The 14,046-nt window shown below is 38.4% G+C and overlaps 2 protein-coding genes across 2 annotated transcripts; both read right to left on the bottom strand.

The window, feature by feature from the left end:
- Positions 1-846: 846 nt before the first annotated feature.
- On the bottom strand, positions 847-2,079 carry LOC306953748 (beta-1,4-galactosyltransferase galt-1-like; the record flags this gene model as incomplete). The annotated part of the gene is made up of 1 exon (XM_079544719.1): positions 847-2,079. The coding sequence occupies one exon, from the start codon at positions 2,077-2,079 to the stop codon at positions 847-849; it is 1,233 nt and encodes a 410-aa protein (XP_079400845.1).
- An 8,482-nt stretch (positions 2,080-10,561) lies between these two features.
- On the bottom strand, positions 10,562-11,881 carry LOC306953765 (uncharacterized protein; the record flags this gene model as incomplete). The annotated part of the gene is made up of 1 exon (XM_079544738.1): positions 10,562-11,881. The coding sequence occupies one exon, from the start codon at positions 11,879-11,881 to the stop codon at positions 10,562-10,564; it is 1,320 nt and encodes a 439-aa protein (XP_079400864.1).
- Between the last annotated feature and the right edge of the window lie 2,165 nt (positions 11,882-14,046).

Below are 14,046 nucleotides of genomic sequence, written 5' to 3'. Positions count from 1 at the left end.
ATATGAACAGCAATCATTAATTTTACCACTATTCATTGTATGTTTTTTTAATAAATAGATTCAAAAAATGCAGATAGATCACAGCATTACATAAATCAGTTAAAATACAAAATTTAATTTAAAACTCACTGAAGAGGCAAAATCATCTACATTGAACTTTGCTATCATTAATTGGCTAATGGCTCTGCCATTAACTCCAGTTTCTCTTACAAAGCAGTATCTTCAGTAAGGGACAGTTCTAGTGATGTCTGGTCTGTTTTCTTATGTTGTCTCTGTGATTATAATGAATTGCCATGTTAATTCCAAAGTAGCTCTTCATCTGGCACATATTATCACAAGCCATCTGTCAATGACAACGCTAAACACAGCTGTATTTCCACATACACAAAAATAGATTCATTTCTTCTTCAGGCAGTTTACAGGTTTGTTACACAAAGTAAAGCAAATAAGAATGTAGGAAAATAAAAAGCAAGCTGTAAGTTCTAAGAAATTCTAATCAGTGCATGGTCACTACCTGCGTCTTTAATAATGCATTCTCTTAGCTAGAGAAAGGTAAAAGTTTGATCTCCACACTAGGCCTTAACTCTTCCACATAAAAAAAGTTACACAAGCGTTTATCAGAGGCACGCACCTCCATCACAGCCTCTATTTCAGTACAGATTGCTAAATGGTACCATAGTTCACAGACAGAATGCATGTACATTTGGTCTGTACATAAAGGGATTGTTCTCCCAAAACACACAAGCAAGAGATTTTAATGTGATCTTTGAATGATATCCTATGCCTCCCTGGGGCACAGGCAACTCCCCAACTTTGATTTTTGTGGACAAAGTTTCACTTTTGAGCTTACAGTACTGTTTGATAGAGAACTTTGTTAACATTCATGATTAATGATGAGTTATATATCCACAATGTCGTATCCCTAATGAGAGATTCTCTGGGAAGGTTACTTTGAAGGGGCATGCGACAGTGATAAACGAGGGCAACATCCATTGGAACATTCACACTCATCCCATAAGCACGTAGGACAGAGTGGACTGAAGTCTGAATCACCTTTCTTGGATCAACTATCATTTTCTTAGGATTGATTACCTTTTTCCTGTCAGGCTCTCTGTGAACATGCTGTAGTATGTTAATACCTGGCACAGTGTTCCAAGATGAAATGTTGAACATGGGAGTGGTAATTGTTTCTGGAAAGATATGGTTCTCAAAGAGAAAAACACCAGTTCCAGGATTTTGCTCCTGAAGACTGCTCATCATTGTTTTCCAGTCTGAGTGCTTAAGGGGAAGAATTATTTCATCAGCATCATTAAGAACCACAAACCTGCTCCTCCGCATGTTGCGGTATATACAGTCATTTAGAGCTGTGATTTGTCCATAGTAGCCAATGTGTGTTTCATCTTGCATGAAGCGCCATTTAGGAGAAACCTTGAGATATGAGTTTATTGGCCACGGAATTACCTCTACTGTTCCTTCTTCCAAATAAAACTTCAGGACTTTCTCCATCATCTGGCTGCAGTTGTTCTTGTAGATCACCACTTTCTGTGCCCCAAGAATCTTGTACATTTCCATACTCTGTATAAACTGTAAGACATTGTTGTAATTTCCAAACATGGCAGAGATGCATACTGTAAAGTCAGCAGAGAAGGGCTCTGCTTTGCGGTTTTTTATTTCAAACCTCGATAGCTGGTCAATATCTCCATGTGGAGACTGATGAATTGATACGTGTGTTGGATCACAGTTTCCGGGTTCCAAGCAAACTATATCTGCAGCACCATAGGGGAATCCAAATCTGTCCGAGTGAACATCTATTTCTGCCTTTGATACATATATCTTTCCAAGGGGCTGACAACAAAACCAGCAGTATAGTTCTTTGACATCTTCATGGTGAACAATCCCAATCACACGTGTGACTTTGCCTTCTCTATCATCAAAGTATGGGGAGATAATAAAAGTTCTGTTATCTTTTAATGGTGTTATTGTGCTATTTGCAGTTTCCCCTCTACACCTACTACCTTCTTGTACTATTTTTGGCAGGTGAATAAGTCTCTGTAATCTAAGATAAGAAAACGTGACCATTGATGTTAGTGTTATAATGCACACAGCACCAGCGAAGTAGGATTTTTTTCTGCCACACAACATTTTGAATGTATCTAAATATGGATGCAAATGTCTTTGTCCTCGCAGTTTGCGCTGCTGCATCTGTAGGAAAGAACATGTTGAATAAGAGATATTATAGACTTGAAAAAAAGCTATGGGAAACATCTCTGTCACTCTGAAGTGACTTAATCAAAGATCCAGCTACTGCGCTTTCATGAAAAAATAATAATGATGTACATAGTGTTTGTAATGGGATGGATGACACTGTCTGCGACACTGAATATGCCAGATGTGTGTAATAATTTCTGCAACTTGAGGGTTCTTTAAGTACTGTAAGAGAATATTACAGAGATTGATATCAAATAGAATAAGAATACATATATATATGTTTTATAACAAATATTTTAGGACATTCAATCAAATAATCAGGGAGCAATTTTTAAACCAAAATTAATAACGTTTTTTTCAAATAGAGTTTATGTAAATTATATACAAACAAAAGTGAACCAGACTTACTACAAACGTGGGGCAGACAAATAAATGGAATGCATGCAGAATTAGTTCATCAGCTCTTGGACTTCCACTGCTATGGGAACAGAGGCATTTCTGAGCACCTGTAAGGCCAAAGTTCTTGGCAGCGCTCATTTGTTAACAGCTGTTAACATCTGACAGGTAGCCCATAGCACTATCAACTAGTAATTTCTGCCAAAGAAGCTGAAACAAAAGTTTCCTTTACAAATTCATCATTAGTAATTCAGATGTGATCCATAAAAGTTAAGGTGGCAGCAGTCTCTTTAAAGACCTGCATGTACCACAATGATTCTTGGAAGAATCATGCCCCATATTAATTCAAATTGAAGTTAGATCAGAAAACAGGTGGAAGAAAGTTATCCCTGACTTCCAGCAGGAAGATTAGGGTAAATTACGAAGATGGAATAAATTGATTCTGTTGCGCAAGATGAAGAGAATGTTTCTAACGGGCATGAAAAAGAAACAGCTGCTGAGAAAAACAAACAACAAAATGCACCATTAAAAGACCCAGATTTCCATGGGGAAAAAAAGTAGCATTGCCACCGGTATAGTAGATTTTGGAAGATTCTCTTATTTTTTTTTAATCCCTCCTCCATTCTTTTCCAAGGCATCATAATAAAAACCACTTACATTTTTTGCACTCCTGTATTTTCTGACTGTATGTACGTTAGATCTCTAACAGTACTTTTTTTCCAAAGCACATTGCTCAGGCAATTGTAAAATAATAATTAAACCTAATAATTCATATCTTTTTTTCCCCCCCCCCACATTCCACACATCGCCTAATGCTGTTTTGAGAGCATCTATCTCAATACTGCTTTGTAATGGAACAGAATACTAACACATTTAAAGAAAAGTAAGAAAAAGAACAATAAAGTACCTAAACACCTTAATCCATAGTTTTGATTAAGTTATCATACTCAGCAGCTTCACACCTTTGGAAGTGCCTGCAATCACTGGCAACTTAACTGTTTGGCTTGAAAAAAAATCTCATAGAGTCTGGTTTCCTGCTTCAGTAGTTTTCAACCAGAAAAAAAAAAAAATAATAATCTCACTTCTAAATATTGCAATCTAGATTCTGAATTTCCTAAATAGGAAAACAATATTTGACCAAGTCTTTAGAATGATGTGAAATATTTCCCCAGTTGTTCTTTCCTCAAAAATCAAAGCAAAGAGAACTATGCTTACAATGTAACACTTAAAAAGCCTCATTTGCCAAGGATGATATTATTTCTAGCATCCTTTAATATATGCAGAGAAAGTTCAGATAAGAACTGTCAGAAGCATCAGAAATCATACTTAACATTTAACATTTTTCTTGACTATGTCATTACTTAACATACTGATCAGTCTTACATGCTAATTAGTTTTTACTAAATAAATATCACAACATATCTCCAATAAAAATACGTAACTAATTTATTACCTGTTATTTCTCTTGCATTTGGTGGCTATAAATAATGAACAACAGAAAGGCATCTTTTCAACTGTGCTTCAAAAAGTGAACATGTGAAAGAGAAAGCATCTTTTAAAGCAGACAGACAAGTTTTTTGTTTTTTTTTTTCCTCTAAGATAAAGAGCAAGAATTGTTCAAAATAGTACAATATTGAGGGAAAAACAATCCTAGTACAATACCTAAGACACTTGCCAGTACCTTCTATTTCAAATGGTTGGTGTTCTGTAATGTGCGTAATAGTAACCACACCTACCTGAGAAACAAGTTTTACTTCTCTTACGCAAAGAACACAGCTGCCTCCCAAGAATTTCATTTACATTACAAACTTGAATATGGAGTTGTTCAAGCAAATCAAACTAGGCACTTGGGGGGGGTATTTTAGTGCTACTTTGGTAAGTTTTCTTCTGGAAATTTAATCCTGCAGTTCACATGCATATTTGAAAATAACTTTTAAATATATGCTTGTGCTTTTTTGTTTGTTTGTTTTCAGTAATGCATGTTTCTCTTTCTGTAACATTCTATCAGCTCAATTAAGGTAGGTAATTACATGTTCTGATGAGGAAGTGTGAGAGACATCTCAAAACAACAACAGATTCCAAAAGCAAAGACAAAGAACTGAACAAAGAACTCAAGACACCCCAGAAAACTGAATGCTGAAGAAAATAAATACCTAACTATTTTGTAAATGACATTAATAGTCCTCCTGACACGCGATTCATGAATTTGCGTCTCCTGAGATTAACAGCAGAGAAATCTAGTCAGGAAATATATAATGTCAGATTAACAAGGAACAGTACATTTATACTTCCTCAGTATAGAGAGTACTTGGTACCTCAAAACCTCAAAAATATGCTGCCAGCATATTTGAAAGAGTTTATTTTGTTTTAATAATTCATTCAGGCTTAGTGCTTTAATTCCAGTTACAATTCAAATAGAATATGATTCAGATTTGCTTTAATACTAAATCAATCTAATGATATCATTATAACTGCTTTGCACCAGTTAGTTCTTTTTCAGTATTGCTACTAAGAGTAAAATGCCTTTCTTCCTCCCTCCTGCATTAATGGACTGCAGTCATATCTCCTTTCAGTCTTCATTTTTATTACTTTTTCATCAAGCAATACAGGATGTTCCAATATCTTACAAGAAACACTCCTGACCAATTGCTTTTGTGCAAATGGCCAAGTTTCAGTTAGTCTCTAGCACAGGTGATCAGAAATATTTGCAAATGACAGTGAAAAAACTTTACAGTTACTGGAAATGTTCTTTTTAAATATATGCTAAGATTTATACTTTTTGCATATGCATAACATTGGTCAGATGCATTTGAGCTTGTCCTTTGTTGCAAGCTCATAATAAAGATTTCTTGTCAATTGAGTTAATGTTTTTTTGTTGTTGTTGTTTGTTTGTTTTTTGTTTGTTTTTTGTAGTCCTTCTAAAAATTTCTAAAGCCCTGTATGTGGCTTTAGAATTCCCATACATCTCAATCTTTTTTTTTTTTTTTCCTTTCATAAACAAATGAATTACTCATATGCTTTCTATCACACGCTGTACCACTACTATCACAACACACTTATTAAACATCTGTCATTGGTCCTTCGCTATCTCATCTTAAAATTTTGGGATGGGAATTATTCAGCATTGGCCTTCAAATGGAGTGCTGTTTTTACCTTTGCAGTACAACTTCTACTTTCAGATCTACTCTTCCATCATCTTTCCTATATATCCCACAATTAACAAGCAAAGCGCTAATTTAGTTCAAGAGCCATTCATTCACAGGTCATTATTCATTTCTCTCCACATCTCCTTGGCATTGTATCTTTCCATTGTAGTTTGTTCAATACAGTGTTGAGACAGCTGAAGACAGTTTATGCTGCTCATCTCAGTATTTTCACAACGTCTACATTGTTTGTTTATATATACACTAATTGTTTATATATACACTAATATATACATGCTATATACATGTTTATATATATATTCTAATAAATTTCACCTTATTCCTCTACCTTCCAGCCTTAGGGTGGGTCAGGGCAAAACAAATGCATTCCAAAGGGTCAGTTGATAGAGGTGATTACAAAACTTCAGACTCCAAAAAGTAGCAGTAGAATTAACAGAACAGCAACACTACACATGCTAACATTTGGTTTATCTGGGATCTACCTAAAACAAGTCCACCATTAGTGAAAAGCCTTATTAATTTATTATTCGTCATAAATAGCATTCTCTCTTCTCTGCTTTATAGCTTTGCCAAAAGCAATGGCACAAAACATTGGTGTTTAAATTGAAATAAGTTTCAAAGATTGACAAACATTTCATCATCTTGAACAAGTTTTTGTTTTTTTTTTAAACTATCTGATGATAGTTTAAATTCTTCTCTTTGAAATGCCAGTGTTCTCCCTCTTTTACATGAATCAAAGGCAGAAGCATAATTTTTGAAGGTTTAAATTATTTAATTACTGGTGTTTAATTGCTGGTAAAATATTGTTCTATAACAATTAAACTGGTTATTTCTTTTCTAAATACAAAGAAGCCAATATCATCTACTTAGTTTGCAACATGACCTTTCCCTAGCCACACCTTTCTTGGAACACACATAAACACTCTGCTGTAAAACAAAAAAAACACCAATTTCTCGTTTTGTAAACAAATAGGCTTTGCAATCTTGGACAGAAACAGACCAGCAAAAGTTTCACAACAACATTTAATATTGTCACTTCAAATTATAATCTGTATCAGTATTGGCTGGGAGAGATTTAATTTTCTTCATTGTAGCAAATAAGATTTGTGACTGGAACAGTGTTAGTAACAAAATGTTTTAGTTACTCATGAACAGCACTGACACAGAGCTGAGGCCTTTCCTGATTCTCACCTTGGGCATCTGTGAGCAGTCAGTTGGAGGTGTACAAGAAATGTGGAGTAAAGGCAGCTGGGATGGCTGCCCCAAAGCAGACCAGAGGGGAGAACACAGTTATAGCGTTTGTTTTCCCAAGTAACTGTTACTCATGATGAAGCCCTGCTTTCCTGCAAATGGCTAAACAGTAGCTTTATGATGGGAAGTAGCAAATGAATTCCTTATTGGTTATTCAGGAAGTTTTGCTTTATCCGTAACACTGCCTTTAACATGGCTAAGCCCATGTTTTCTCATTTTTACCTTTCCACTTCTGCATCCTCTGCCGAGGGAGGGTGGAGATGTGGTAACAGTGCATCTGCGGGGGGCTTTGCTGCCTATCAGGGTTAACCACAACACACTGAAACTGTTCTCTCAATAAGTTATGCATTCTCTAAATGTAAAATTACACTCCCACACTTGGAGTTTCTTCGAACAGAGATATATATATTAGAAATTTGTCTTTTATGATTATCAAATATTTAAAACATACCGTTCAGATGTTAGCAACAGTATCCCCAAAACAGGACTATCATCTTTCTTATTTGCTGTTTCTTTAACTAAAACAATAGCCTTGCTCCTGGTGAACGAGTCCCTTTTCCAAGTGGTGCACATTATAGAATCCCGTACAGGAACCTAAAGACAGAAGCCCTTACCGCGCGGCAGAACCAACTGACGAACGTCTCGGCAGCAGCGCACCCTTCTCCGCGCCCCACGTTCACCGCTCCGCGACTTCGCCTTTCCCACTGCAGCGGCGCTGCTGCCGTCGGAGCCTCGTGCGGATACGAGAGCAGAAGGGGAGCCCTCGCGCCCCTCCCGAGCTAACTCTGCATCACCAACAGCAGCAGCTACACCGAGTACCTCTGTGCCGGCTCCGCCACGGCCTCCGCTGCCGCAGAGGGAGGAAAGTCGGGGCCGCCCACTCCTGCCACCTGCCGCTGGGGAAGGCGGTGGCGGCCGTAGTTGGGATTCGAGTGCCTTGGGCAGCGCTACGGCCGCGGGACGCCCTGCGAGCGGCTGCGGAACCACGTGCTCCGCCCTGCGGGGCCCAGAAGGACCCGCGCTGCTCTCGCTCCTGCGCGCTCACCCCCGCCGGTCCGGGTGGAGCCGTTCTCCCGTACTCATGCACCCCTCGCCCGGGGCTGAGTCATAGCGTGACGGCGCGGCCTGGCGTAGCCCCCCGCGAGAGCCAGCCGGGCCGCGGCGAGGAACTCGCTCGCGCCTCTGGGACGCCGCAAAGCGAAGCGTCTTCGCTGCAGCCGCCCGCGCAGGTTCCCGATGCAGCCGTCGGGGAGATCCTAGGCAGGAGCGCGAGGCGGAGTGACGTCTCTCGTGTCTCGGCCCAAAACCGATCCGGAAGCAGAACGGGACCACCGAACTGCCGTACGGCAGAGCCCTTCGTGCAATGCACGAGCCCGCTCACATCGATCCAGCAGCCGTGCAAGGGGACATGCTCACTCATCAGCACACAGAGATGACGAGCAAATAGCACACGAAGTACTGTAGAGATCACAGTGGAGCCAAGTTGTGTCGGAGAAAACTGTGGACTTCACCCCAGAGACAGTCAGATATGTAATTATCTTGTGTAAAATAGAGAAATATAAAAAACAACAACAAACAAACAAAAAAAAACCAAACTGCCAAAACAAACACTAATAAATTTTAAGTGAAGGGAAATTTGATCATTACATAATGATGAAGTCTAGTAATTTGCACCAGTAAATTACACAGCAGTTGCTAGCTGAATCATTCCTGTAGTAAAATTGTGCTGGTATCTTACATTCATGCTGGATCTGCAACACTAACTTGTAATGTTGAGTTCCATACATTTTAGTTTTCTTCTTCTGGTAGACAGATTACCTTCATGATTGCATGTTACAGAGAACATAGCATTAAATGTCTCTTGCAAGAACTCTAAATTTCATTGCTGCACTTAAAACTCTTAACTTACTTAGTAAGTTTCACTTTCACAGCCAAAGATGTATATTACATCACCAAAATGATACATCCCTGTTGAGAATTATATTATGAATTTGATTTGTAAGCTTTTCTGCAATGTTATGTAACAATATCATTGGGCTCTTCCCAGCCACATGCAAACATCTCTAGAATACAGTGGATGGAGCCTTCAATCACCCTTCTTGGATCAATTATAATTTTTTTTTCAATTTTGAAAATTGCTCCCTTGGGCATCAAGCCAAGTGCTGTGGTTGACACAGATGGAAGGGACACCATCCAGGACCTCAACAAACTTCAAAGGTGAGCCTGCATGAACTTAATGAGGTTCAACGTAGCAAAGTGCAAAGTTTCACACTTGGGTTGGAGTAGTCCCAGATACATATACAGACTGGGAGAAGAACTCCTTGAGGGTAGCCCTGCAGAGAAGGACTTCGGGATCCTGGTGGATGAAAAACTGATCATGAACCAGAGGTGTGCTCTTGCAGCACAGAAGGCCAATAGTATCCTGAGATCCTTCAGAAGAGGGGTGGCAGGCAGGGATGGGGAGGTGACTGTCCCTCTGTACTCTGCCCTCATGATGCTCCATCTGGAATACTGCAACCAAGTGTGGGGCCCTGTATAATCAATCAATATACTGACATTATAATTAAGAAACATACAAAAAAGTTAGGCTAAACAGGTGACCATCCTAAAGAAGAATGGATGGAAAGCTTACCCTTATCCTAGGCTTGCTGAGAAGACTCCAAAAGAAACAATCTCCAAAAGAGATCCTTCCCCAGTGATAGTCAGCATTTAAATGGGATCTAGAAGAGGTGGAGCAAGGCTCCCCTTCCCATAGCACAGGTGAATTGCCTTCACCTGTGCTCCCAGGGATGACTCATTGCTCGCCTCAGGTGGTCAATCAGAGGTTCAGGCCATGATTCAGTAGTTCCCATATAGGCCTCCAGTACAGGGAAGATGTGGAGCTGTTGGAGAGGGTCCAGAGGAGGGCTGTGAAGATGACTGGAGGAATGGAGCACTTCCCATATGAAGACATACTGAGAGAGCTGGGCTCATTCAGCCTGGAGAAGGCTGCAAGGAGACAATTGTTGCAGACTTCCAGTATTTAAAAGAGGATTATAAAAAATGAGGGGGATCAAGTTTTTACTTGGGTAGATAGTGATAGGACAAGGGGGAATGCTTTTAAGCTCAAAGAGGAAAGTTATAGATTGGATGTAGGGGTAAGTTCTTTACCAAGAGAGTGGTGAGGTACTGGAACAGGCTGCCAAAAGAGGCTTTGGATGCTCAGTCCCTGGAAGTGTTCAAGACCAGGTTGGATGGAGCTCCAGGCAACCTGGTCTACTACCAGATATAGAAGTTGTTAGCACAGCCTGCGGCAGGAGGGTTGGAACTTGACCCTTGGAATCCCTTACAGCTGAAGCCACTCTATGATTCTATGATCCTGATACCTTCCTACAATTCACAGACAGAATGCATGTACATTTGGTCTGTACATAAAGGGATTGTTCTCCCAAAACACACAAGCAAGAGATTTTAATGTGATCTTTGAATGATATCCTATGCCTCCCTGGGGCACAGGCAACTCCCCAACTTTGATTTTTGTGGACAAAGTTTCACTTTTGAGCTTACAGTACTGTTTGATAGAGAACTTTGTTAACATTCATGATTAATGATGAGTTATATATCCACAATGTCGTATCCCTGATGAGAGATTCTCTGGGAAGGTTACTTTGAAGGGGCACGCGACAGTGATAAACGAGGGCAACATCCATTGGAACATTCACACTCATCCCATAAGCACGTAGGACAGAGTGGACTGAAGTCTGAATCACCTTTCTTGGATCAACTATCATTTTCTTAGGATTGAAAACCTCTTTCCTGTCAGGCTCTCTGTGAACATGCTGTAGTATGTTAATACCTGGCACAGTGTTCCAAGATGAAATGTTGAACATGGGAGTGGTAATTGTTTCTGGAAAGATATGGTTCTCAAAGAGAAAAACACCAGTTCCAGGATTTTGCTCCTGAAGACTGCTCATCATTGTTTTCCAGTCTGAGTGCTTAAGGGGAAGAATTATTTCATCAGCATCATTAAGAACCACAAACCTGCTCCTCCGCATGTTGCGGTATATACAGTCATTTAGAGCTGTGATTTGTCCATAGTAGCCAATGTCTTTTGCATCCATAGAAAAGTGCCATTTAGGAGAAACCTTGAGATATGAGTTTATTGGCCACGGAATTACCTCTACTGTTCCTTCTTCCAAATAAAACTTCAGGACTTTCTCCATCATCTGGCTGCAGTTGTTCTTGTAGATCACCACTTTCTGTGCCCCAAGAATCTTGTACATTTCCATACTCTGTATAAACTGTAAGACATTGTTGTAATTTCCAAACATGGCAGAGATGCATACTGTAAAGTCAGCAGAGAAGGGCTCTGCTTTGCGGTTTTTTATTTCAAACCTCGATAGCTGGTCAATATCTCCATGTGGAGACTGATGAATTGATACGTGTGTTGGATCACAGTTTCCGGGTTCCAAGCAAACTATATCTGCAGCACCATAGGGGAATCCAAATCTGTCCGAGTGAACATCTATTTCTGCCTTTGATACATATATCTTTCCAAGGGGCTGACAACAAAACCAGCAGTATAGTTCTTTGACATCTTCATGGTGAACAATCCCAATCACACGTGTGACTTTGCCTTCTCTATCATCAAAGTATGGGGAGATAATAAAAGTTCTGTTATCTTTTAATGGTGTTATTACATTTTTTGAAGCTTTTCCCCTGCAGAATTGACCAACTGGAATGACATTTTTTCCCTGGGGGAAGATTTTTCTTTTTATATTGTCTTGTAGCTGAGGACCTTTCCAGGAGCAGATTAAAATACTTCCAAAAATTACAATACACGCAACAATAGCATACACGTGCCTTTTTCCACAGTGTATCATTGCTGAATTTCACAATTTGGGACTCAGACCTTAACAACTCAATCTTCTATTCACATTCTCTAAAACAAAACAAAATCAGACTTTCATTAACTGTATTCTCCTAAACACAATAGTTATGTTTTTCATACCTCAATATGAAGACCTGACTTTTCATGCTGGCTTTGCATTTTGAAAAAATGAATCAATCTACATTCTGTTTTAGTCAGAATTGGTCCCACGGACAGTTTTGGCTGTTTTGCTATACAAGATAATGAATTGACTGTAATTTGCATTATTTTGAGGAAAAAGTTTTGCATTAGTGAAGACTAATATCCTCTATCTTTTGGTATTTAGAGATGTAAAACCATTTTTTCCCCTTTCCTTAAAAGCAATGCTGTGAAACACAAAATCCAACTGAATTCTTTTGAATTGATTAAGGATAATCTTGCTCTGTTTGGGTCCTGATTCCCAAATCAAAAATAAAATATTTTTAGAGCCCTGTGTTCAAAATCTTGTGGAATGGTATTTAACAATATCTAGGAAAAGAGCTTCAAAAAGAATGACCTTTACCGTTATTCCAGAGGCCATGATTACATTAAAGGTAAATTCCTTTCATCACTAAAGACGAAAACTCAGATTGCAATTCTAAATTGGTAGCTGATTTCAAAAGGACTTTGACTGGATTTTGTGACCTTTGCTGGGACTACATACTGTACAGAACTTTTTAACCTTGCCGTTGAAACATAAGTTCTCTACAGTATTCCAAAGTCACACTACAGAGTAAAGATTTTCCAGTATATGTTCACAGCTTGGCATTCATACCTGCTTATACCATCATGCAGATGGAAAGCAAACTGAAAGAAAACAAAACCCTGACTTATTCTATGAGTGGCCGTGAGAGAGTGATAATGTGACACATCACAAGAACACATCAGTACAGTTATCAGAGGCCCGTAATTTGTATGTATTCTGTCCTCTTGTACAGATTCAATTTCAAATGAATATATAAATGACTACTTTCCAATGAACTCACAGTATTGCCACTTTACTTGCAACTCTATTCTAACTTCAGAATTCTTTGAAGAATATGATGAAAGCATTGCTGTCTGGTGGAATTTGCAAATCCAAGATGCTGTTCACCTGCTATTTTTCATTTGTTTGCTTTAATTTTCCTCCCCAAAAGTAAGAATTATTTTAAAATACATACAATAAACCTATTCTCTAAAGTTACAATTAATCTCTGTTTCTCCTTTCATGCAATGGTATTTATCAATTTTAAGATTACATTACAAATACAGAATACATTTTTCTAATATACTAAGTTAAAATTACTTGGTTATGCGCAATTTTTTCTTAGTCTGCTGTAATTTGCATTAAGAAGATGACAACATATAGGAAAGTAGGGCTGCATCAATTGCTAATGAATTTGTGTCAAAGTTCTTCAAATACTGCTACTGTTTTACTGTAAACCATATATAATTACTAACATGCTGTCTATTAAAAAACAATGAGAATATTTGGATCAAAGCTTTTTTCCATAAATGTGAAGTGAGACTGAAAAAAAATGGTCACAGAAAATTTCAAAAAAATAAGAAAACTCTAAAGAAAAATACGCCAACAGTGACATGGAAAAAAAGATTTTTCAATCAAGAGCTTTTTGCAGAGAATGGAGTTAGTCTGAAGGCTGAGATGCATGTAGCAACAATAAAGGACAGGAACTTCAATTAAACTCTAAAAGTAGAGCAGGTTATGATTCCAAACTTTTCTTTCCATCCAAGAGAATGATAAAGTGATAAAGTGATTAAGGAAAGTAAAAATCAGAGAACACTGATCTGGATTTCATTACTCTTCTGGGGAGACAATTTACTTACTATGAGATGAGATGAAACAAAACCCTGATAACATTCCTCACCTTTAATGTCTGTCATGTTTATTTATAGAAATAGTGTCAAGATTTATTTATATATATATTTTTTTGGCTACAGATGTTCAGTACAAAAATCATACGTTGTTCTGGTGACATGTTTTCAACTGTTATTCTCACATCAGGCAGATCCATGCCTTAAAAATTTCCTGTTAAGTAAGTCTTGGGAAATTTACGCAGAAATTTCATTACTAAATAAATAAATAAATTACTAGTATCTTCCTGCAATACCCAAATGTTAAAATCTACTACAGGCAAGCAC

Source organism: Tetrao urogallus (genome assembly GCF_951394365.1).
Source record: "Tetrao urogallus genome assembly, chromosome: 19".
Taxonomy (NCBI): Eukaryota; Metazoa; Chordata; class Aves; order Galliformes; family Phasianidae; genus Tetrao; species Tetrao urogallus.
The sequence above is the reverse complement of the archived record's forward strand: the minus strand, read 5'-3'. Positions and strand labels throughout refer to the sequence as shown.